This window comes from Mustela lutreola, chromosome 1 (genome assembly GCF_030435805.1).
Source record: "Mustela lutreola isolate mMusLut2 chromosome 1, mMusLut2.pri, whole genome shotgun sequence".
Taxonomy (NCBI): Eukaryota; Metazoa; Chordata; class Mammalia; order Carnivora; family Mustelidae; genus Mustela; species Mustela lutreola.
In genome coordinates, this window is record NC_081290.1 from 278,165,979 (window position 1) to 278,190,717 (window position 24,739).

The 24,739-nt window shown below is 39.4% G+C and overlaps 1 protein-coding gene and 1 long non-coding RNA gene across 5 annotated transcripts in view; one reads left to right on the top strand and one right to left on the bottom strand.

Annotated features, from left to right (window-relative positions):
• Window positions 1–7,545, bottom strand: part of GLYAT (glycine-N-acyltransferase) — a 26,786-nt gene extending 19,241 nt beyond the window's left edge. The window contains exons 1-2 of one of the 4 annotated variants that reach the window (XM_059143089.1): window positions 7,381–7,545; window positions 6,928–6,951 (exon numbers count right to left, since the gene is read on the bottom strand). Coding sequence is in view for 1 of the 4 variants with exons in the window: in XM_059143082.1 (XP_058999065.1) it covers window positions 4,317–4,361 (45 nt within the window). In the remaining 3 variants the exon portion in view is untranslated. Of the gene's footprint in view, window positions 1–4,316; window positions 4,461–6,927; window positions 6,952–7,380 lie in introns of those variants that run through there. The other 3 variants (XM_059143094.1, XM_059143098.1, XM_059143082.1) reach the window with 3 other exon arrangements.
• LOC131813020 (uncharacterized) lies at window positions 4,549–23,400 on the top strand. Its single transcript, XR_009346576.1, has 3 exons — window positions 4,549–5,200; window positions 21,046–21,149; window positions 23,313–23,400. It is a non-coding gene; the product is annotated as an uncharacterized LOC131813020 (long non-coding RNA).
• Window positions 23,401–24,739: the final 1,339 nt, after the last annotated feature.

The window sequence follows — 24,739 nt, forward strand, 5'->3', positions numbered from 1 at the left end:
ACTGACTTGAGTATACAGAGATAGAGGCCAGCATGGAGCTCCAGAAAGAGAGAAAGGGGGTGGGGAGAGACAATGAGAAAGACAGAAAATGAGAGAGAGTTCTGGAGATCTTTGGGAAAGAGCAGCCTCCTACAGTCTTCGGCTCGTTGCTGAACTGTGTAAGGGGAGACTTCCTTGGCCTTTATCCTAGGAAAAGAACCACTGGAAAAGATCAGGTGGAAAATTTCTGTTAGCTCACACAAGTCTGGAAAGAGTTTGTATTCTGACAGGCTGAGTGGAAAGACCTCGTAACATTAGGGCATCAGGTGAGATGCTCAGCAGAGGATTGAATTCAGACTTGTCTGTTCTCAATCCACCCTACCCTGGTTAAAAGCAAGTCTTGAAATGATCATCTCATTCCAATAGCTTAACTATGCACCAAAACAAAACGCAACATTATAAGTCTATCAATTCATAGTTATGATTTACATTGTCTAGCATCCGATAAAAAATGCTAGGCATGGAAAGAATCAGGAAAACATGATCCATAAGCAGGAGGAAAAAAACCAAACAAACAGTAAAAATGGACCCAGAGGAGACATTGCTAGGCCTATGGTCAAAATTGTTGTTGTTGTTTTGTTTTGTTTTTCTGTTACAACAGTACAACATTTAGCACCTGAAATGAAAGATACATTGGCTGTTTTTAGCAGTAGATTAGATGTTGCAAAAGAAAAGATCAATGAAATTGAAGATGCAGCAGATGAAACTCTCCATAACAATACATGAAAGGGAAAAAGGATCAGAAGACTTATTATTGCTAGTATGTCACCATTTCTCCCCCAAATTGATCTATAGTTTCAAATTAGCCATAAAACATCCCAAGTCTTATTTGTAGAAAGTCACAGATTCTAAAATTTACATGATTTCAGGGCTTACTAGAAAGTCACTGTAATCATCATAGAGGAGTCTTGGCATAAAGAAAAATAAACCAATGAAATGGAATAGAGAGCCCAGAAATAGATAGATATTTGTGGCCATTTGATTTGCTACCAAGATGTCTAGGGGCGCCTGGGTGGCTCAGTTGGTTAAGCGACTACCTTAGGCTCAGGTCATGATCCTGGAGTCCTGGGATTGAGTCCTGCATGAGGCTCCCTGCTTGGCAGGGAGTTTCCTTCCCCTCGAACCCTCCCCCTTGTCATCCTTTCTCTCCCTCCCTCTCTCTCTCTCTGTCTCAAATAAACAAATAAAATCTTAGAAAAAATAGTATGATGCCTCCATCAGAAAGGATGAATACCCAACTTTTGTAGCAACATGGACAGGACTAGAAGAGATTATGCTGAATGAAATAAGTCAAGCAGAGAGAGTCAATTATCATATGGTTTCACTTATTTGTGGAGCATAACAAATATCATGGAGGACACGGGGAGATGGAGAGGAGAAGGGAGTTAAGGGAAATTGGAAGGGGAGGTGAACAGGAGAGACTATGGACTCTGAAAAACAATCTGAGGGGTTTGAAGAGGTGGGGAGTGGGAGGTTGGGGTACCGGGTGGTGGGTATTAGGGAGGGCACAGATTGCATGGAGCACTGGGTGTGGTGCAAAAATAATGAATACTGTTATGCTGAAAATAAATAAAAAATAAATTAAAAAAAAAAAGAAAGTCATTGTACTTATTTGTCCCTCTGCTACTTTCTGCATGACAGGTCATTTATCTAAAATAGTTCCACATTCCACTTTGGAATTTGAGTTTTATGAATTTGGGAAAGAATTTTTTTAAAAAGCAGACCTTAAAACATAACATTTTTACAAAACAACAACATCAGGCAAGGTCATCCTGTGGCCATGATGGAAGGAGACAAAAAAGAGACTGTGTCACAGTCATGTTTGAGCACGGACAAAACAAGAAGGCTGTCTTCTCTGCAAAAACGGTCAAATACTCCTCTCCCCAGGTAACAAGTGGCTGCCACTTCTTTATCCCTGTGCTTTCTTCCTGCTTCAAGGACAAGAGTCTTCAATAGAATTGGAATGCTTTCTGACAGTATCCAAGCAGAGCAAACTCATGCTTCCTCGAACCCTTCCCCAAATCACCTGGCAAGTCCCTCCTGACAGTTACTGAGATGTGCCACACTTCCTTAAGGTATGCTGTCTCTCTTGTTGCAACAGACAATAAATTTGACTCAGCTGGCTTCTAGGTGTGTTCCACATGGTCTTTGGCTAGAAGTTATTGACACTTAAATATTTAGCTCTGAGGCATTTGTTCCTGCTGGGTTGTTCTCTGTTCACTTTGACTTCCTAGGACTCTAATACTTCTTTTCAGCTTAGGTCCTCAAGAAGGTGGATTCTTCAGGGTGGTCATGAAAGATTTGGACTTGTAGAAATGAGCCAATATTAGTTTGTTTCTATGGAAAAACATCTAGGTCACAAAGATTTCACTGTATGTTTGGATCCTGCTGCTTTAACATATTGGGCAATGTGCAGAGTGGTGGCATGTTCCTGGTTTTTCTATGTGTGTGTCTTCTGTCTCTCTCCCAAATTACTGTCAGTTGTTTGAAGAAAACAAAATGATGAAACAGCATTATGTAAAAAAAAAAAAACAAAAACAAAAAAGCAAACCAACCAAACAGACAACCCTATGTACATACCTAAATTAAAAATACTTTGTTTAGGGACACCTGGGTGGTTCAGTTGGTTGAGCAACTGCCTTCGACTCAGGTCATGATCCTGGAGTCCCAGGACTGAGTCCTGCATCGGGCTCCCAGCTCTATGGGGAGTCTGCTTCTCCCTCTGACCTTCTGCTCTCTCACGTCCTCTCTCACTCTCTCTCTCAAATAAATAAATAAAATCTTTTAAAAAAATACTTTGTTTTAAAAAAAATGCTAACTGTCATCTGAGCTTTCAGTGAGTGGTGGTCTTTTTTTGCTGGTGGAAGATCTTGCCTCCATGCTGGTGTCTGATCAGGGTGCTGGCTGCTGAAGGTTGGGGTGGCTAGGGCAATTCCTTAAAATAAGACAACAGTGAAGTTTGCCACATTGATTGGCTCTTTCTTTCACAATTTCTCTGTAGTGTGTAATGCTGTTTGATGACATTTTACGCACAGTAGAACTTCTTTCAGAATTGGAGTCAATCCTCACAAACCCTGCCCCTTTACTCCGGCAGTGAAGTTTACATAATATTCTAAATTCTTTGTTGGCATTTCAGCAGTCTTCACAGTATCTTAACCAGGAGTAAATTTCATCTAAAGACACCACATTCTTTGCTCATCTGTAAGCAGCAACTCCTCATGCATTGAAGTATCATGAGATGGCAGCAAAATCAGTCAGCTCTTCAGGCTTACTTTGGATTCTAGTTCTCTTGCTGTTTCCAGCACATCTGCAGTTCCTGAAGTTCCTGCCTCCACTGAAGTCTGGAACCCCTTGGAGATCTCCATGAGGGTTGGAATCAACTTCTTCTAAACTGTTAATGTTGATATTTTTATCTCTTCCCATGAACCATGCATGTCTTTGATGGAGTCCAAAATGGTGAGTCTTTTCCAGAAGTTTCTCAATTTACTTTGCTCAAATCCATCAGAGGACTCTCCATTTGTGGAAGCTATCACCTTATGAATTTTATTTCTTAAAGAATAAGAATGAGACTTAAAAGTCAGAATTAGTCCCTGCCTGACTCATGGGCTGCAGAATGGATGTTGTGTTAGCAGGCATGAAAACAACATTAATCTTATCCATCTCCATCAGAGCTCTTGGGGGACTAGGGAAACTGTCAATGAGAAGTAGTATTTTGAAAGGAATCTTCTTTTCAGAGCAGTAGGTCTCAACAGTGGCTGAAAATATTCAATAAATCATGTTGTAAACAGCTGTGCTATCATTCAGGCTGTGACATTCCATTTACTGAGCACAGGAAGAGTAGATTTACTGTAATTTTTTGTTGTGGTTGAGATTTTATATATTTATTTGTCAGAGAGTGAGAAAGAGCACAATCAGGGGGAGGGTCAGAGGGCAGAGAGAGAAGCAGTCTCCCCACTGAGCAAGGAGCCTGATGCGGGATTTGATCCTAAGACCCTGGGATCATGACCTGAGCTGAAGGCAGATGCTTAACAGACTGAGCCACCAAAGATTTTATTTATTTGTTTGTCAGAGAGATAGAGATAGAGATAGAGAGAGAGAGAGAGAGAGAGAGAGAAACAGCGTGAGAGCACAAGCAGGGGGAGCTGCAGGCAGAGGAAGAAGCAGGCTTCCCACTGAGTAAGGAGCCTGATATGGGACTCAATCCCAGGACCCTGGGATTATGACCGGAGCTGAAGGCAGATGCTTAACGACTGAGCCGCCCAGGTATCCCAATTTACCATACTTCTTAAGGGCCCCAGGATTTTCAGAACATAAATGAACATTGGTTTTAACTTAAAGTCAGCAGCTGCATGAAAGTTCTAGATGGCATCTTCTTTCAATGGAAGGCTCTTTCATCTACACTGAAAATCTGTTGTTGAGTGAGGCCACGGTCATTAATATCATAGTAGATGTTGTGGATAGCTTGCTGCAGCTTCTCTCAGCGGTTGCCCCTTCTGTAGTGAGTACGAACCTTTAATAAATAAAGTGTAATAAATATATGAATAAATAAATAATATATAGTAAGTGCAAACTCCTACTAAATGAAAAACGGAAACAAATTGCAAACTAACCACATAGCAAGTGAGCCTAAACCATATGCGTGTAGTGATAACAAACTAACCTCGTAGCATAGCAGGTAAGCCTAGACCATATGCGTGTAGTGATAACAAACTAGCCTCGTAGCAAATACCACATAGCAAGTAAGCCTAAACCATATGCGTGTAGTGATAAGATTAGTGTGGAGTAAAAAGTTGTAAATATTTTCTACTTATGCGAAATATCGTAAAGACCAAAAAATGTTTTTGACATGTGTGTGTTTTTGATGTGCAAGCATGAGAAAAATAAGTGATGTAATGTGTTTTCGAAGGAGACCTAGCACAGTATATAAAAGAGGCATCGGGTTGGACTGAGGTGAAGCGAGTTCCCTGTCGGGAGGACATCATCGCAGATGTTACCGACGCCCCGACAGCTTTGTTGCTGACCATTCTCTGGCTCTCAGTCTCAACTTCTGCGGTGACCTCTCTGTCTAGATTGTGAGGCGACGTCTCCTTCTCCGTGACAACTTCAGCGGACTGTGACCGGACCACGATAGTGGTGCGGACCTCGTCCCAATAAAGATCAAGTGAGTTACATCATATCCATCTCTCTATCTCTTCTTTACACGTCGCGACCTCCTGGCGGGACGCAGGGGTTTTGCTCGCGTCACCTTCACCTTGCAGTTTGATGTTATGGAGACATTTTCTTTCCTCAGACCTCATTAACCAGCCTCTACTAGGTTGAGACTTTTCTTCTGAGGCTTCTTCACCTCTCTCAGCCTTCACATAATTGAAGGGAGACCTTGCTATGGGTTAGATTTTGGTTTAAGGGAATGTTGTGGCTGGTTTGATCTATCCAGCCCACTAAAGTATTCTATATCAGCAATGAGCTTGTTTTGCTTACTTATTATTCATATGTTCACTGAGTAGCACTTTTAATTTTCTTCAAGTTTTCCTTTGCATTCACAGCTTGGCTAACTGGTGTAAGAAGCCTAGCTTTCCACCTGTCTTGGTTTTTGACTTGCCTTCCTCATTAAGCTTAATCATTTCTAGCTTTTGATTCACAGTGGGAGGCAAATGACTCTTCCTTTCACCTGAACACTTAGAGGTCGTTGTATGGTTAACTCTCCCAGTTTCAATATTGTTAGAACACTTAGAGGTCCTTGTATGGTTAACTCTCCCAGTTTCAATATTGTTAGAACACTTAGAGGTCCTTGTATGGTTAACTCTCCCAGTTTCAATATTGTTAGAACACTTAGAGGTCCTTGTATGGTTAACTCTCCCAGTTTCAATATTGTTAGAACACTTAGAGGTCCTTGTATGGTTAACTCTCCCAGTTTCAATATTGTTAGAACACTTAGAGGTCCTTGTATGGTTAACTCTCCCAGTTTCAATATTGTTAGAACACTTAGAGGTCCTTGTATGGTTAACTCTCCCAGTTTCAATATTGTTAGAACACTTAGAGGTCCTTGTATGGTTAACTCTCCCAGTTTCAATATTGTTAGAACACTTAGAGGTCCTTGTATGGTTAACTCTCCCAGTTTCAATATTGTTAGAACACTTAGAGGTCCTTGTATGGTTAACTCTCCCAGTTTCAATATTGTTAGAACACTTAGAGGTCCTTGTATGGTTAACTCTCCCAGTTTCAATATTGTTAGAACACTTAGAGGTCCTTGTATGGTTAACTCTCCCAGTTTCAATATTGTTAGAACACTTAGAGGTCCTTGTATGGTTAACTCTCCCAGTTTCAATATTGTTAGAACACTTAGAGGTCCTTGTATGGTTAACTCTCCCAGTTTCAATATTGTTAGAACACTTAGAGGTCCTTGTATGGTTAACTCTCCCAGTTTCAATATTGTTAGAACACTTAGAGGTCCTTGTATGGTTAACTCTCCCAGTTTCAATATTGTTAGAACACTTAGAGGTCCTTGTATGGTTAACTCTCCCAGTTTCAATATTGTTAGAACACTTAGAGGTCATTGTATGGTTAACTCTCCTAATTTCAATATTGTTATGTCTCGGAGCATGGGGGTGCCCAAGGAGAGAGAGAGAGACATCAGAAGGGCAGTCAGAACACACACACCAGTTAGTGATGAACTTCAACATCTATATGTGCACAGTTCATGGCATCCCAAAAGAATTATAAATGTAACAGCAAAGATCACTGATCACAGAGCACCATAACAAATATCATAATAATGAAAAAGTTTGAAATACTGTAAGAATTACCAAAATGTGACACAGAGACACAAACAAAGCAAATACTGTTGAAAAATGGTGCCCATATACTTGCTTGATGTAGGCCACCACATACCTTCAATTTGAAAAATCACAATATCTGCAAAGTACAACAGAGAAGCTCAATCAGACAAGGCATGCTTGTATCTAACTACTTATTTCTTTTCTGACTTTGAGTACAGCAAACTTCTTGTGAGTCACATGCAGGGGGAAAAAACCCTACCTCCTTGTGATATAAGCAGAAGGATTAAATATGATAACATATGCAGTCCCCACACATTAAAGGCTCCATTCACCCCCTTCTTCCAGCAACTATCCAATCTCTCCTCATTTATTTATTAGTGCAGGTCAGAGACCTTCAAGAATTTTTCATATTACCTAACAAGTTATCCTTCACAAACTAAGTACCAGATACATGTTTCTTAAGTTATTCCTTTTCCTTAGGTATATTTGATTTGTCTCACTTAAGTGGAAATGAGGTTATAAAGCAATCATTTTTTTTTAATTTCTTTTTAGTTTGAGTCCCCACCTGGAAAGCTGTCTCCACACCAATCCTTGCAGGTGTCCCCAGAAACAAATGAAGAAGAGCAGATGCCTAGATGATGAAACTTCCCTCTGGTGCTGTCAGTTCAGCAGGGTCTTGCAGACTGCGTTTAGGTTTGTATCCTCCAGAAATTACTGAGCGGAGGTTTATGTAGTGGACCTTGCACATAAGCAAAAAAATCTGAGTGTCAGCTCTTTTGAAATCCAACCCTTCTTCTCTGGCACTCTTGTTGAGGGAGCTAGCTCTGGAGTGGGGAGAGGCTGGCCATGTGCCACCCGAGCTCCTTTTTTCCAAAACACCAGGTTGCTCTTTGGCCCCATGATTCTGCAGTCCTAAAGCTGGGTGATACCAAAAGACCAGGTGCCAGAAGGAGGGGCATGTTGCAAAAGCCACACCTTTTACCTCTTCTTCCCATTCCCAAGTGCCTGCAATGAAAGCAGGGCGATAAGAAAGAAAGGGATGAGGTCTGATTTGCAGAATCTGGTCTCTTTTCTTTCACATGTGCAGAAGAAAATATTTGCATGGAGTGACTCAAGTTGTTAGGATCCTCCTTTGTAAGGATAAGCTGTGCCCTCTCCCTTGCCCATTTGGAAGCTGTGGTTAAACATCCCAATGCCTCAATGGGGACACTTCTTAGTCTCATTATTATGGAGGAGTTCACTGAGGCTTGGTGTGGCTGAATGAGATAGATTTTAAACCCAGAGCCTTTTCCCTCTGAAAAGTGCCAGCTACCCCAACATTAGCACTTGTTCTACCATTCTCAGGAAGAAAAGGATGGTTCATAGAAACATATTTTGAGTGTCAGCACTCTATGTAAAACAACCAAGGAGGGAAGTTTGACACGCTCTAGGTCCTTGTCCTCATCACCTTTATCCTTGTTCACCAGGTTAGTGGTTAGTTTCATGATGATGGGAAGAAGAGACCTTCCCATCAGAGGAGCAGAGGCAGAAGTGACTAGTGTAGAGAGAGAAAGTTGAAAAGTCTCGTGTGCTCCTTCAGTCCATGGACACAGCAGAACACAGGTCTGCACATATTTCTCCCTGCCCTCTCTAGGAGTCTTGATTCCCAGAATACCAATTCTCAATTTTATCTCATAAGGTTGACGTCATTATAAGCATTCCTTACTCTTTCTCCAAGACCAGAGGCCACTGAAACTGTTCTGTCCCTATCAGCAGAGTGGATGTTTTGGTCTCTATAGAGTCCACATCTCACAAAGGCTGACTACAACAAAAGGGTAGTGTCCCTTGTGCCCCAGCCCCAGACCCCAGAGCCCTAAGCCTCTGTCTCTTTCAACCTTAACATTCAGTCAGTCAAAATTTGGGTCTCTACCACCCATATCTTAAACTAGTCTCTTAACCTCTCTGGGTGGTTTCCCCAGCTGATAAAAATGTTGTTGTATCAGGTAACCAAGAATTTTTCATGCTCTTCCTCAACTCTTTGGTTATTATCCTTGCTCTATTTTATGAAAATACAGTTATAAATCTTCTCACACATTTTGGGGCCAAATACAAGGAGAAAGGTTCAGGAGCAGTGGCATTATTTCTATTTATGTGTTTTCCTCTGGGTGCTGGGTGCAGGTCCAGGCGATGATGACAGAAGCAGCATCACATAGTGGCTCAGAGGGAGGATGATTGGGCTAAATCAACAGGGTTGAGATCCTGACCACACCACTTCCTTACTAGATGTCCTGGGACAAATTATTTCCTCTTCCCATGCTTCTGTTTTTGTATCTAGAAAGAGGAGTAAATATGGCACTCACTCTTCAGGGTTTTGAGGAAATATTAAGTTCTTCCCCTGCTCTGCCATAAGTGAGTCTGTGTGTCCTCTCTTTTTGAAGAGGTGCCCTTCTTTCATTGGAATTCAGGGTGGTGTGTTGCCTTGTGCCTGTAGATCCTTAGTGAGTTCCAGAAGATGTATGGTTTGTAGTTTATCCAGCCTTTTTTTTATCATCACTGTGGGAGCAATGCTTTTTTTTTTTTTTGAGATTTTATTTATTTGAGAGAGAGAAAGAGAGAGAGGATGAGGGGTGAGGGTCAGAGGGAGAAGCAGACTCCCTGCTGAGCAGGAAGCCCAATATGGAGCGTGTTCCTGGGACTCCAGGATCATGACCTGAGCTGAAGGCAGTCACTTAATGAACTGGGCCACCCAGGTGCCCAGGAACAATGCTTTTTTCCAGCTTTCAAAACCCTACAGATAAGCAGAAATGAAATTACATCTTTTCTTCATTTAGATATACATAATTATAATGGCTTAGACAATAATTGCTTAATATGATGCATGATAAGCATATGTAAATATCTTATTCAATAAAGAAAGAGTGGGGCGCCTGGGTGGCTCAGTGGGTTAAGCCGCTGCCTTCGGCTTGGGTCATGATCTCGGGGTCCTGGGATTGAGTCCCGCATTGGGCTCTCTGGTCAGCGGGGAGCCTGCTTCCCTCTCTCTCTCTCTGCCTGCCTCTCCGACTACTTGTGATTTCTCTCTGTCAAATAAATAAATAAAATCTTAAAAAAAAATAACGAAAGAGTAATTGAATACAATTAATTATGCATGTACAGATAGTTAGTGGAAATAATTCTTTTCTGGTGCTCTGGTTTAGTCCTTTTCCATGAGGCTCATATTTATGAAATGACAGAGAGAAAAATTTTTAAAAAATTTCCCGTGTTGTTCTACTAAAGAAATGTGTGTACCTCTCCTTCAAAAAACTCTTACTGAATCACTTAATTCACTAAATCCACAAAACCCATTTTGGACTTTTCTGATGAGTTTATCCTATACTCCTGTGTATACATATTCACATCACTGTGTTAGATGAATCTTGCCTCAGTCTGGAACTCCTGCTTCCCCCAAATAAACACATGATAAAATGATACCAAGATATGTTTAGGCAGCTGATTGCCAGCATACGATTTATCACAGAAGAAATGGATCAGGGCAAATCACTTCTGTCTTTACAAGAGTTGATTTTGGAGTGGAAGATAGATGTTTCTGTTGGACAAGCCAGAGACCTTGGAAGTTAAAGCAGATGAGACACAACCAGACTTACTTTTTCAAAATGTCCCAAACTGTTTTCTTTCCCATGATGGAGATAGAGAGCTCTAAACCATGAAAGTAAGAAAGATTTTCTGAAGCCCATATTTCTTGAACACTTGTTGAAGGAAGTGGTCGTACTTAGTATCTGAGAGAAAAAGCTTGTCACTTGGTACTTTTCAGGCTGATGGTGTGGGAACAGGGAAAATTCACTCTTGTCCTGATTTGGCCTCCAGTCTTAAGCAGGACCCCCATGCCTGAGAGGGGCTCTTCCCCAGCATGCCTGTCCCTCCTCCTCATGGCCGAGAACCTTAGCCTCATCTTTATGGCCGAAATTGCATGGAAGTGTATTTCCTACCATTCTCCCTGTGGTAGCATAGATTTACTAATGTTGAAATAGGATACTGAGCTCAGGACAATTTCCTGTCCCTCTCCAGGAGTTGTGGGCTTTTATTTGTTTTACTTCCCTCCAGCAACAGTGCCTTGAAGTTGGCAGGAGTTATTACTGCTCTTCTAGCAGTTTAAGAGTTTTGGAGAAGAGAGCCCAGATAGGGGTTGCATTGTATGCCTTTCCCACAGATACATTCCCTGCAAAATCAAGGAAGGCACTTCCCGGTCTTCAATCTGTCTCCAGTCTTTCATGTCAACACCTGAGGGAGGCCCATGGAGAACATCTGTAGGTGGATAGGACTCTTGTGTCTGGAGCTCCAGCGGCTTCCTACTGTCACACTAACTCACATTCAATCTTCAGCAATTTAATAAAATTCCAATTTCTAACCTGTTGGTATGGAAGCCACTTTGTTCTTCTTGTGTTCTGCCACAGGTAAGACAGTCTATGTGTTATTTCTTTTCTCTCTTGGTTTTCAGCCTACTCAGTTGTCCTGTGCCCTCCGTTCTTTAGTGAGTTCCAAAAAATTATGATTTTGTAGTTTTTATCCAGCTTTTCCTCATCATTAGGGTGAAACCAGTGCTCTTTAAATCCCAGTCAAAAGCGTAATTAAGATTATCTTTTCTTAATTTAGATATGGATTGTTCTGCCTTACTTTTGGTATCAATCTAGAAACTACATGAAGGGTTGGTGATAGCAAAAAATAAAAAATCCAAAGCTATTTATTACTTATAACTAGTTGGACCATAAAGTTTTAACTTATTCTTTCAGTGGGGTGTGTTTGTTATGGTCTGAGTTATTTATTTTGGCAGCTAAATTAAAGGATAAATATAATATAACCAACCAACATGTCCATCTTCTATGGGTAAGATCACCCATTATCAAGAATCCATTCCACCAGGTATAATGTATACTCTCAGGAAGGTTTTTTCACTTCAGATCCTTTTTAGAAGATTTTATTTATTTCTTTGACATAGAGAGAACACAAGCAGGGGAAGAAGCAGGCTAGCAAGGGAGAAGTAGGTTGGAGAGGGAGAAGTGGGCTCCTGCCAAGGAGGGAGCCAGACGTGGGGCTCAATTCCAGGACCTGGCATCATGACCTGAGCTGAAGGCAGACACCCAACCAACCAAGCCACCCAGGTGTCCCTCACTTCAGATTCTTTGTGAGGAGAAGTAGCCCACTAAGAGTACTGGACAGTCAAACATTTGGAATGGCCTAAGATCCCCAGAGGACAAGAAGTCTTTTTCCTTGACTGGCACAGAAAAGCCAGAGTCCTACAGGTGCTAAGATGTCAGACACTTCTCAAGAGAGTGATCAACTTTAGTGGAGCTATCAGTTTATTTCTCTGGGTTTTGACATGACGGACCATATCAGGTACACATCTAAGAATATTTCTACCTCCTCTTTCAGGACAAGAACAATTTACTTCACTTAGATGTTGCTTGTAAAATGTGCATTATTGAAAATGTTGGTGTAATAGCCTATTATTTCATACCCAGCTTTTTCTATATCCAAATGTCCAAATTCTTATTTCATTTTCAGGAATTATTATTCATTGTTTCAAATGTTGAGTCTCTTTGTTATTTGACTTTTAGTATCTATAAAAAGAAAATATTATGGAAAATTGACAAGAAGAGGAGCATCTGGATGGCTCAGTAGGTTAAGCAGTTGACTCTTGGTTTTGGCCCACGTTAATATCTCAGGGTTGAATGGAGCTTTGCATAGGGCTCCACACTCAGTGTGGAGTCTGCTGGGGATTCTCACTCCCTTTCCCTCTGCCCTTCCCTCTGCTCTTGCCCTCTTTAAATCAATTAATTAATTAATTAATTAATTAAATCCTAAAAAAAAGAAAATTGACAAAGGGAAATATCCTTTGAGATTGAACTAATTCATGTGATTAAATCAAGTAATGATATTTACATAAGTAGAGTTATAGCAACCCTATCCTAGATATTTATTTATAGTTATTTTATTTTTTAAAGATTTATTTGTTTATTGGAAAGAAAGAAAGAGAGAGAGAGAGAGAGAGAGAGAGCCTGAGTTGGGGGAGGGGCAGAGGAAGATAATTGTCAAGCAGACTTCTTGAGCACAGAGCCTGACTTGGAGTTTGATCCCACAACCCATGAGATTGATTGGAGCCAAAACCAAGAGTCAGCCACTTAACCAACTGAACCATCCACATGTCCCTATTTATAGTTATTTTGAGATAATTTTTATTAAAATTTTTTTAGTTTATATTTAAATTCCAGTTATTTGACATACAGTGTAATATTAGTTTCAGATATACATATTAATGATTCAGCACTTACATATGACACTCCGTGCTCATCACAAGTCCCCTTCTTAATCCCCATCACCTATTTAACCCATCCCCCACCCTCACCCCTCTGGTAACCATCAGTTGGTTCTCTATAGCTCAGAGTCTGTTTTTTAGTTTGCCTGTCTCTTTCCCCCCACCATGTTTATTTGTTTTGTTTCTTAAATTCCACATATGAGTAAAATCATATGATATTTGTCTTTCTCTGACTGACTTATTTCAATTAGCGTAATACTTTCTAGCTCCATCCATATTGTTGCAAATAACAAGGCTTCCTTCTTTTTTATGGCTGAGTAATATTCCATGTATATTAGAATATTCTTTTTTGCATATTAGAATATTCTTGATCAAAATTCATTTTAGAAGTATCAATTGGAGGTATGGCTATTAATTGGTTTTTTTATAGTTGTTATATCCCTTAATTCTGTAAATTAATCTACTAGCAATAGCTTGGGGTATCTAAAATATTGACTGATTGTATCTAGGTCATTAATATTAGTAAGCACAACATACAAAATATGAAAAACCATATGAACTATTCCTCTAAAAATTAAAAATAGAAATACCATATAATCCAGCAATCTTACTTCTGGGTATATAGTCAAAGGAATTGGAAACAAGATTTTGAATAGCTATTGCATTCCATGTTCACTGCAGCATAATATTCACAGTAGCCTAGACATGAAGCAACCTAAGTATCCACTGACAGATAAAGAAAATGGATAAAGAATATGTGGCATATACATAAAACAGAATATGATTCATCCTTAAAAGTGAAGGAAGTCCTGTGTTGATTAAACTTGAAGACATTGTGGTAAATGAAATAAGCCAATCACAAAAAGACAAACAAAGCATGAGTCCACACATGAGGTGTCTAAAATAATCAAACTCATAGAAGCAGAAGGTAGAGTGGTGGTTACCAAGGAGCTGGGAAAATAGAAAAATGATAAGCTGCTGTTGAATGGATATAACATGTCTGTTATGCAAGATGAGAAAGTTCTAGAATTCTGCTGTACAATATTGTGCTTACAGATAATAATAAGGTACAATAATAGACACTTAAATATTTGTGAAGAGCTCATATTTTTAGCCAGAAATAAATGAATAGGCAAATAAATATTAAAAATGGGGGACAACTCCCTTCTCCTCTCTAACTCTCCTTGTCCTCCATGCTATTTATTATGCTCCACAAATAAGTGAAACCATATGATAATTGACAAATTGAGGGAAATTGGAAGGGGAGGTGAACCATGAGAGACTATGGACTCTGAAAAACAATCTGAGGGTTTTGAAGGAGCGGGGGGTGGGAGGTTGGGGGAACCAGGTGGTGGGTATTGGAGAGGGTACAGATTGCATGGAGCACTGGGTGTGGTGCAAAAACAATGAGTACTGTTATGCTGAAAATAAATTTAAAAAAATGGGGGACAATGCCATCAGAGACCAAAACACCCCTGTATTTCATATAAAGAGCAATGATAAAACTTTTGTTGGCTTCTCATCATTATAACTCAAGTTATAATGCATTGGAACAACATCATAAGTAGTGATACAGAAAAAAAATTCATATAATTCTATATCCAGTGAAAATATCCTTCAAAAATTTTGGATAGAATAAAGTCATTTTCAGAAAAAATAATCAGCTATATAATATTACCAGAATCTGTGCTATTTTATGTTTTCAGTTACCAGAAAATCCCAGTGCTGTGATGACAATCACAGATGTCACATAAAAATGCCACCTTAGATGAGCAGAATTTTAGGTCATCTTGCTTCTTGCTTAATGCATCAACTTGGATAATTCTATATCTTTTTCTACAGTTAGTACATCCCCTGTGTCTATCTTTCCTGATAATTGTATCTATGTTACACTAATTCATCACAGATGTGAGAATTTTGTTGTTGTTTAGCTTTATTGAGATGTGAGAATGTTGTTTTGGAAAATACCATGGAGTGAAAAATATATATGCCAAAAAGTATACATAGAAAGAGCTGTAGATTAGTGTATTTATAAATTAATCATGCACTGTTCTATTCTCAAATAAATGCCTTTTTAAGGGAGACAGAAAAATGTATTACCTTAAAAATGTATTATCTGTCATATTTGATGACAGTGCAAAATTCTTTCTGCTTACTTTCTAAACTCTTAGAATGGTGGATTTTATAACAAGAGGCAATAAAGGGTAAAGTCAACCTCTTGAAGCTTTATTTATGAAACTGCACAAAACATTAGTGCATAGAAGGCAATGTTATCCTTTGTAAAGTTGTATAAGGGCACCTGGGTGGCTCAGTCGTTAAGCGTTTGCCTTCAGCTCAGGTCATGATCCCTGTTCAGCAGGGAGCCTGCTTCTCCCTCTCCCACCACCACCCCCGCTTTTGTCCCCTCTTGCACTGTGTCTCTCTCTGTCAAATAAATAAATAAATACAATCTTAAAAAATAAATAAATAAAATAAAATTGTATGAAAGTTCCACATTTGGTATAAGAATAATGGCTGGTATTAACTATAAAACTCCTTCTCACACATAATAGAATACTACATTTGAGGTAGCCCAAAATAATCTTGTCTTAATACAAATGATTCACATGCATACTACAACTTGAAACAAGTTAATAACATGCCAAATTTTCTTTTATCTTGTCAATTTAGGAAAAAAGTCATATTCAATATTTATAATTTTAATCCAGTTTATAGACTGTTATGTATGATAAAATTTCACAAATTGGATACAGTTTTGCAGATTTTTTTCCTGATTTACCTTAAATTTGATCCATTTCTGCTATATAAACTTCCACAGATGTTGCATAATTTTCTTTTTGCATGTGTATTGTTTCTGGATATCAAGATGTTCAGTTGTGCTATTGGGACATGACAATGTACAGGATTCTTTTGCTCTGCCCTCCATGTACACACTCCAAATAAGGATTAATAGAATGCTGCTAGAGAGTAGAATAAATGGCTCTACTAAAACAGTATCAAAATAGTGATTTTGGATATTCTCCTCACTAGCCACATGCAGGACAAGATAATCAGAAACCCGCAAAATAAGCCAGACAGAGGAACACAAATATTGCATTGTATCCCTTATATGTGGAAATCTTTAAAAGAAAAGGTGAGGGGTGGGGAGGAAGAAATGAAACTCATAGAAGCAGAGAATAGAAAAGTGTTTTTCAGGATCTGGGGGATGGGAGAAATAAGGAGACATTGGTAAAAGGATACAAACTTTCAGCTATCTGATGAGTAAGGTCTGAGGAACTAATGTAAAACATGGTTACTGTAGTTAACAGTATTACATAATTGAAATTTGCTGAGGGAGTAGAACTTAAATGTTCACACACACACACACACACACACACACATATGATGAATATGTGAGGTGGTGGATTAACTAGATAGTAGGAACCCTTTCACAGAGTATGTATCAAGTCACCATTATGTAACTTTAAATATTTAACAACTTTATTTGTCAATTATACTTCAATAAAGCTGAAAAAAAAGAAAATTGCAAACCTACAGAAAAATTGCAAGATTATATAATTAGAACTTATCTATTTTTTAAATTTATTTATTTGACAGACAGAAATCACAAGTAGGCAGAGAGGCAGGCAGAGAGAGAGGGGGAAGCAGGCTCCCTGCTGAACAGAGAGCCCGATGCAGGGCTTGGTCCCAGAATCCTGGGATCATGACCTGAGCTGAAGGCAGAGGCTTTAACCCACTGAGCCACCCAGGTTCCCCAAACTTATCTATTTTTCACCTGGATTTATCAATTACTAACATTTGAACCATTTGCTTTACATACAACTACATATATAATTACTTTTAATATTTTTTTTGCTTAATCTTTTAAAAGTAAAAGTAATACATTTCATAAACTTTTCCTCTTAAATATTTCAGGGTCTATCTTTTATTTATTTATTTATTTTTAAAAAGAGGTTTGTTTATTTATTTGACAGAGAGAGAAAGAGCACACACACAAGCAGAGGGAGCAGCAGGCAGAGGGAGGGAGAGAAGCAGGGAGCCTCATGTGGGTCTTGACGTGGTGCTCAATCCCAGGACACTCAATCCCAGGATGACCTGAGCCGAAGGTAGACACTTAACCAACTGAGCCATCCAGATACCCCTCAGGATGTATCTTTTAGATACAAGGGTGTTTTCTTATATAATACTATGACAAAATCTAGGAAATTTAGGGTTTTTATAATATATTAGCAAATACATAATCCATATTCACATTTTTGTCAATTGTTCCAATTACAGGGATTTTTTTGCCCCCCCACCTTTTTTTTTTTTTTTAGCTATGTTTTTTTTTTTTTAAATTTTTTATTTTTTATAAACATATATTTTTTATATACATATATTTTTATCCCCAGGTCTGTGAATCACCAGGTTTACACACTTCACAGCACTCACCAAATCACATACCCTCCCCAATGTCCATAATCCCACCCCCTTCTCCCCAACCTTTAGCTATGTTTTTTTCTGATCTTGGACCAACTCTAGGTTCATGAAATTCATTTAATCATCATGGTTTTTTTTGTTTTTTTTTGTTTTTTTAATTTTTTATTTTTTATAAACAAAGATTTTTATCCCCAGGGGTACAGGTCTGTGAATCACCAGGTTTACACACTTCACAGCACTCACCAAAGCACATACCCTCCCCAATGTCCATAATCCCACCCCCTTCTCCCAAACCCCCTCCCCCCAGCAACCCTCAGTTTGTTTTGTGAGATTAAGAGTCACTTATGGTTTGTCTCCCTCCCAATCCCATCTTGTTTCATTTATTCTTCATGTTTTTTAGACTTCTCTAATTTTCAGTGCTTTCTCAGCCTTTCCTTTTTTTCATGAAATGGATACTTCTGTACACAGGCAAGGTATTTTGTAAATTTGGATTTGTTTTCTTGTTTTCTCCTGTCTAGATTCAGGTGGTTCTTTTGAGGCAGGAATACGGCATACATGAGGTGGACTTGTATTTTCTAAGGAGACAGAGAACTCCTGTTTGTACCCTGGTAATAACTTTCATCATTTGGTTAAGGACCCATTTTCTAAATCAAAGAAGAGGAACAGTAGAATGATACCCATAGTTTATGACAACCTGAAAAGCCCTATGAAATATAAAAAATTCAATTACTTATCATTTTAAGTACACTCACATGTTGTACAGTCCTAAGAATATGAATCAGTATAAGATTCAATCAATCACCGAAGTCCATTAACTTGAATGTTTAGGATAAGATCTATATACTTAAAGATAAGATATTTATATAGCCGAAGAGTCTTAAACCCAGCTAGATGGATAAATAACTTTTTTATTTTATTTTTTTCAGTGTTCCAAGATTCATTGTTTATGCACCACACCCAGTGCTCCATGTAATATGTGCCCTCCTTAGTACCCACCACCAGGCTCACCCATTCCCCTCACCCCCCTCCCTTCCAAAACCCTCAGTTTGTTTCTCAGAGTCCACAGTTGCTCATGGTTCCTTTCCCCCTCTGATTTCCCCCAATTTACTTTTCCTTTCCTTCTCCTAATGTCCTCCATGTTATTCCTTATGCTCCACAAGTAAGTGAAACCATATGATAATTGTATTTCTCTGCTTGACTTATTTCACTCAGCATAATATCCTCCAGTCCCATCCATGTTGATACAAAAGTTGGGTATTCATCCTTTCTGAAGAAGATGTAATATTCCATTGTATATATGTACCATATCTTCTTTATCCATTCATCCATTGAAGGGCATCTTGGTTCTTTCCACAGTTTGGCAATTGTGGCCATTGCTGCTATGAACATTGGGGTACAAATGGCCCTTCTTTTCACTACATCTGTATCTTTGGGGTAAATACCCAGTAGTGCAATTGCAGGGTGATAAGGTAGCACTACTTTTAATTTCTTAAGGAATCTCCACACTGTTTTCCAAAGTGGCTGCACCAACTTGCTTTCCCACCAACAGTGTAAGAGGGTTCCCCTTTCTCCACATCCTCTCCAACACATGTTGTTTCCTGTCTTGTTAATTTGGTCCATTCTAACTGGTGTAAGGTGGTATCTCAATGTGGTTTTGATTTTTTAAGATTTTATTTATTTGTCAGAGAGAGAGAGCACAAGGAGGGGGAGCAGCAGGCAGAGGGAGAAGGAGGCTCCATGCTGAGCGAGGATCCCGAGGTGGGACTCAATCCCAGGACTCTGAGATCATGACCTAAGCCAAAGGCAGATGCTTAACCAGCTGAGCCACCTGGCATCTCTCAATGTGGTTTTGATTTGAATCTCCCTGATGGCTAATGATGATGAACATTTTTTCATGTGTCTGTTAGCCATTTGTATGTCTATTTTGGAGTAGTGTCTGTTTATGTCTTCTGCCCATTTTTTGACATGATTATCTGTTTTTTGAGTGTTGAATTTGAGTAGTTCTTTATAGATCTTGGATATCAGCCCTTTGTCTGTAGTTGTCATTTGCAAATATCTTCTCCCATTCCGTGGGTTGCCTCTTTGTTTTGCTGACTTGTCACTTTTGTTTCCTTTGCCTTTGGAGACATATCTTGAAAGAAGTTGCTGTGGCTGATATCAAAGAGGTTACTGCCTATGTTCTCCTCTAGGATTTTGATAGGTTCCTGCCTCATGTTAAGGTCTTTTATCCATTTCAAGTTTATCTTAAATGAAATAATAAAATTCACAAGGAGAATAAGTAAAGGATGTCAATAAATGCCAGAAGAGCTGCATTAAGGTGAGGAAAGAAAACCCTGTGGTTTGTGACTTAGATTGGAAAAACCATCAGGCTATCATATGCAGTAGGAGAATCCTCTTGTTCCTCTCCAGACCATGTCCACCTCCTTTGAATGTGTTCCACAGTGATGGTGAGCAAGACCATCTCCACAAAGACATAGTAGAGCCTAATGACTAATACAGAGGAATAAATCTGTAGATTATATTTCTACAGAGGGACTATTATAAGGAAACCATCTTTTTAATAAAGCAGTGCTACATGTCATGGTTAAAGAAAAAAGACTTTGGGACGTCTGGGTGGCTCAGTCAGTTAAGCATCTGCCTTCTGCTCAGGTCATGATCCTAGGGTCCTGGGATCATACCCCACATTGGGCACCTTGCTCAGCAGAGAGCCTGCTTCTCCCTCTCCTCTGCCTGCTGCTCTGTCTACTTATGCTCTCTTCATTTCTCTTTCTCTCTCTGTTAAATAACTAAATAAAATCTTTTAAAAAAGAAAGAAAGAAAAAAGTTTCCATAAAATTGAGGAAGAACTTAACATTACTTTTAAATAGCCTCTGTGAAATTAGGTAACTTATGAATACAGCATTCATATTCCTCTTCCTGCTGCACACCAGGAGGCAGTGTCTCAATCTCATGCATGACATGTAATCCTGCCTTTCCAGCTGGTATCATGAGGAATCTTTTTCTCTTTCTGAGTATCCTGAGGTCCCTATAACTACTTTAGTGACAGTATCCCTCCTCCCTTGATGTCTTAGAGAGGGACCTTAGCTTGTACACCTATGAATGTGATGGTTTGTTACTTTGGTGTCTTAAGGAAATAGACTTGTGATCGTCTACAACCTTGGTATGGAGAGCTCTTCCCCTCTTCCTTCTGGCAAATCAGTTATACTAAAAAGTCTTACATTCTGAGTCTCTTGTGTTTTCATGCCTTCCCACAACACTATCTTTGGGTATCTGGATTCAGCTAGATAGTAGGTCCAGAAAAAGGATATAAAGCATAATCTTTTCTATAATTGTTGCAGGTATCATAAATGAGAAAAAGAAGGGAGAAAGAAAATTTGAACCCTCAGCTTGGTTCTCAGAGGTTTCTAATATTTAAGGACAGGCTAGGACACATTCCCTCTCATCGTGGAACCTCTAGCCAGCTCTAACATTTGATAATAAGACTGAGATTGCTGAATTGGTTAATGTTGATGTTAATTTCAGGGACCTTGGGATGACTTAAAAATAGCTCAAGATGAGAAATACAACTGTGCTATTGCTGAGTGGTGGAGACGGAGGATGTGATTGGAACCACAGAGGACAAAAAGGTAGGTGGCACTCTGGAGAAAATGATATTTCAAGGAGAATTTCAAATAACTCTGGTGAGTGTCCTTCCCAGCCATTTCTTGGAATGCAAAGGTTTATATTTTTCTATGTTGTTACATTTACTAGCTGAAAATATTCTTTCCTTTGCTATAAAACAATTCTGCTTTCAATAGTCAGCATGTTTAATGGGGATCGTGAAAAGGGGTAATTTGTGTCTGCCTAGTAATCCAACTGGTGTCCATTCCGGGACTCTAGCCAATAAAAATGTATATTTCCTTTTCCGGCCACTGACATTTCCAACACAAAGACTACTGAATATACCTATATACATGGTAGATGCTAGATTGGTACCCAATTATTTTGAATCCAATTTGTAAATTGTACTCTGGACCTCTTACAGCTTGGTCCCACCCAATTTGCTCACCATTCTCTGCCTGCCCCATCCCCTGCCTTGTAATAATAATCATCAGTCCATATTGCACCTATCCTGGTGATTAATATCAAAAATTACAACTTATGTTTTTGGAGTGCTTAATGTGTGCCAGACAATTTCCCAAGTTCTTTGTTTATATTTTCTCATTCATTTGATTTGTGCAATAAACCTATAATTTAGGAACTGTCACTTTCCCTCATTTTAGAGATGAGAATTTTGTGACACAGAGATCTTATTTTCTAAAAGATTTTTATTTATTTATTTGACAGAGAGAGATCACAAGTAGGCAGAGAGGTGGGGGAAGCAGGCTCCCTGGGGAGCAGAGAGCCTGATGTGGGGCACGATTCCAGGACTCTGAGATCAGGACCTGAGCCAAAGGCAGAGGCTTAACCCACTGAGCCACCCAGGCATTCTGACACAGAGATCTTAAATAAGTTCCCCCACTTTATAAAGCTGACAAAAGACAGATCTGGGATTGTCATTCAGAGAATCCAGCTCCCCAGTATGTACTTCTAACCACTACATTACACTGCTCTACTCCCAGTGTTTATATAATATTATTGATTTTTTATATTAATAGGTGATTTCTATAATGTAAGCACCTCAAAGGATCTGTGTTTCATTCAGTATGTGTCCAAATTCCTAGAATAGTCACTGGCACACAGTAGGTGGTCAGTTAATATCTATTGCTGTTGTTGAAATGAGAAAACTGTGGAGAATTTGACGCGTCTGTTTTGTGCTATTAGCATATAGAAAGGGCGTGAGAAAATCATATGAAGGGGTAGGAGAATCTTTGCTCATTTTGACATCACTACTTCTTTTTTTTTTAAGATTTTTATTTATTTATTTACTTGTCAGAGAGAGAGAGAGAGAGTGCACACAGGCAGACAAAGTGGCAGAGAGAGAAGCAGGTTCCCTATGGGACAAGGAGCCCGATGTAAGACTCGATCCCAGGACACTGGGATCATGACCTGAGCCGAAGGCAGCTGCTTAACGAACTGAGCCACCCAGGCATCCTGACATCACTACCTCTAATCCCTGGAATTTCCCTCAAGAAAATTAAAAAAAATAAAATAAAAAGAAGATAGGAATAAAACAAACAAAGAAAGAAAAGGAACTTTAGTATTTCATATTAAGTAAAGGTGTGTAAATGTGGTATATTAGTATAATTGAATTTTTGTCACTTGATATATATTGATCTCTTTATATATTGATCTATAAATACACACACATATATAGAGATAGCTATAAACATATTCACAAATATATGTATATCTATATATATTCATCCATGTATCTATCAACCTATGGACAGAGTGTGTGTCCCCACTAACCCCTCTCAATGTCTTCCAACTGATGGGCCCTCTAGTTTAACTTTCACAATCAAACACAAAATGTTTTTTATAGCAGGCTGATTATCAGGATGGAAATTGACCGATTTCAATAACACTGTTCTCACTTTGTTGGGGTTTCTCTGAGGAAAAATCCTACCACTACTTAGTCTTTCTCTTAAGAACTCTCTGAGGATCATATATACCTGATGTCATATATTCATGTGAATAATATGTTAAGATGATTATTAAACACAGATTAAAGAGTTACTGGTGAAAGAATCACTTCACATCACCTACTGAAGACATAGGACACACGTTGGTCATGAAAATAAAAGGGGGTCAGGAGTGATGTCCCCAAGATGGTGGGATGGGGTGCTCTTGACTTTCTCTCTTCCCAGGGACACACTCAGAGATGGCAGTTACCTTTGAGAGAAATCCAGAAACTTGCAGAACAACTTCTACACTTCAGGTGAATGAAAGAAGAGCCGCATTGAAATGGATAGGATGGGCCAAGATATGCTCACGATAAACCCCACCCCACCACAGCACCTTACAATCAAGAGAGAACCCCCAACTCCCAGTTTCTTCCTGAGAAGCAAAGGGTTGGACCACACAGCTAGTGCCCAGTTTTTAAGGCTACCACCCAAGGGATGGGTCCCCAAATCACTTTGCTCTGAGAGCCATTGTGGCTTGGCATACATGAAACTCACAGGGACACATAAAATAAGGAAGTTTTTAAATGGGTGCATGAGCATTTTTTTGTAGCTATCCCTTCCAAGATCAGCACAGAAGGAGCAGACAAAATACCATCTCCCAGTTTCTCCCTGAAAAGGATTTGACCATATACTTTCCCAGCCACAGCCTTAGGTTCTGGCTTCTAAACAACCCACATGTGAGAGCTCATTGAGGGTATTCCCAGCTATCTAAAAGAGCTGGTGGCTACATCTGCTTTCTCTCCTCAGCTAACTGCAGTAATAAAACAGTCTCCAGCTTCTTCCTGAAAGGAGTTTGTCTATAAATCTAGTACTTCATCATCTTTCTCTACTCTCTTTTTTTTAAGCACCTCATCTTCTAAGGCTGCCTTTGATGGACTGACTTCTAAATTACCTAGCTTTAGAAGGTGATGAGGTTCAGTATTCATTGTGTGTTCCAACCCACAAAATAGAGAGGTAGCTCTAAATAGGTACAAAAGCATTCCCAGAGGGTATCCCTTCTGCCTTAGCACAGAATAAGTAGACAAAAACACCCAGTTCCCAGTTTCCCCCGATGGGCTAGATTGTATATTTAATATCTTGACTTTCCCGGGTGCTGCCTGGAGATTGGGCTTCTAATTAGCTTGCATTGAAAGCTAAAGGGGCTGGCAAATAATAGCTCTCTGGGAGCCTAAAGAGGCATGTGGGCAATTCCCACACTGTTGGGACACCAACAGATCTTGACAGACCCTGATCTCCTGACCACAAAAAACAAAGACAGTGGTTTAAGCAAACACCGAGGCTTGAGGAAAATAAAGCCTCAGGTCAAGGTTATTTTTTAAATATTTTATTTATTTATTTGACAGACGGAGATCACAAGTAATCAGAGAGGCAGGCAGAGAGAGAGGAGGAAGCAGCCTCCCCACAGAGCAGAGAGCCCAATGTGGGGCTCGATCCCAGGACCCTGGGATCATGACCCAAGCTGAAGGCAGAGGCTTCAACCCACTGAGCCACCCAGGTGCCCCTCAGGTCAAGGTTATTAACAAAGATTATTTCCTACATAAGGCAAGTCTGTCAAGACTGGGAGGTGGGGCTGTTTTATCTAATATGCAAAAACCAATATAGAAAGTCAA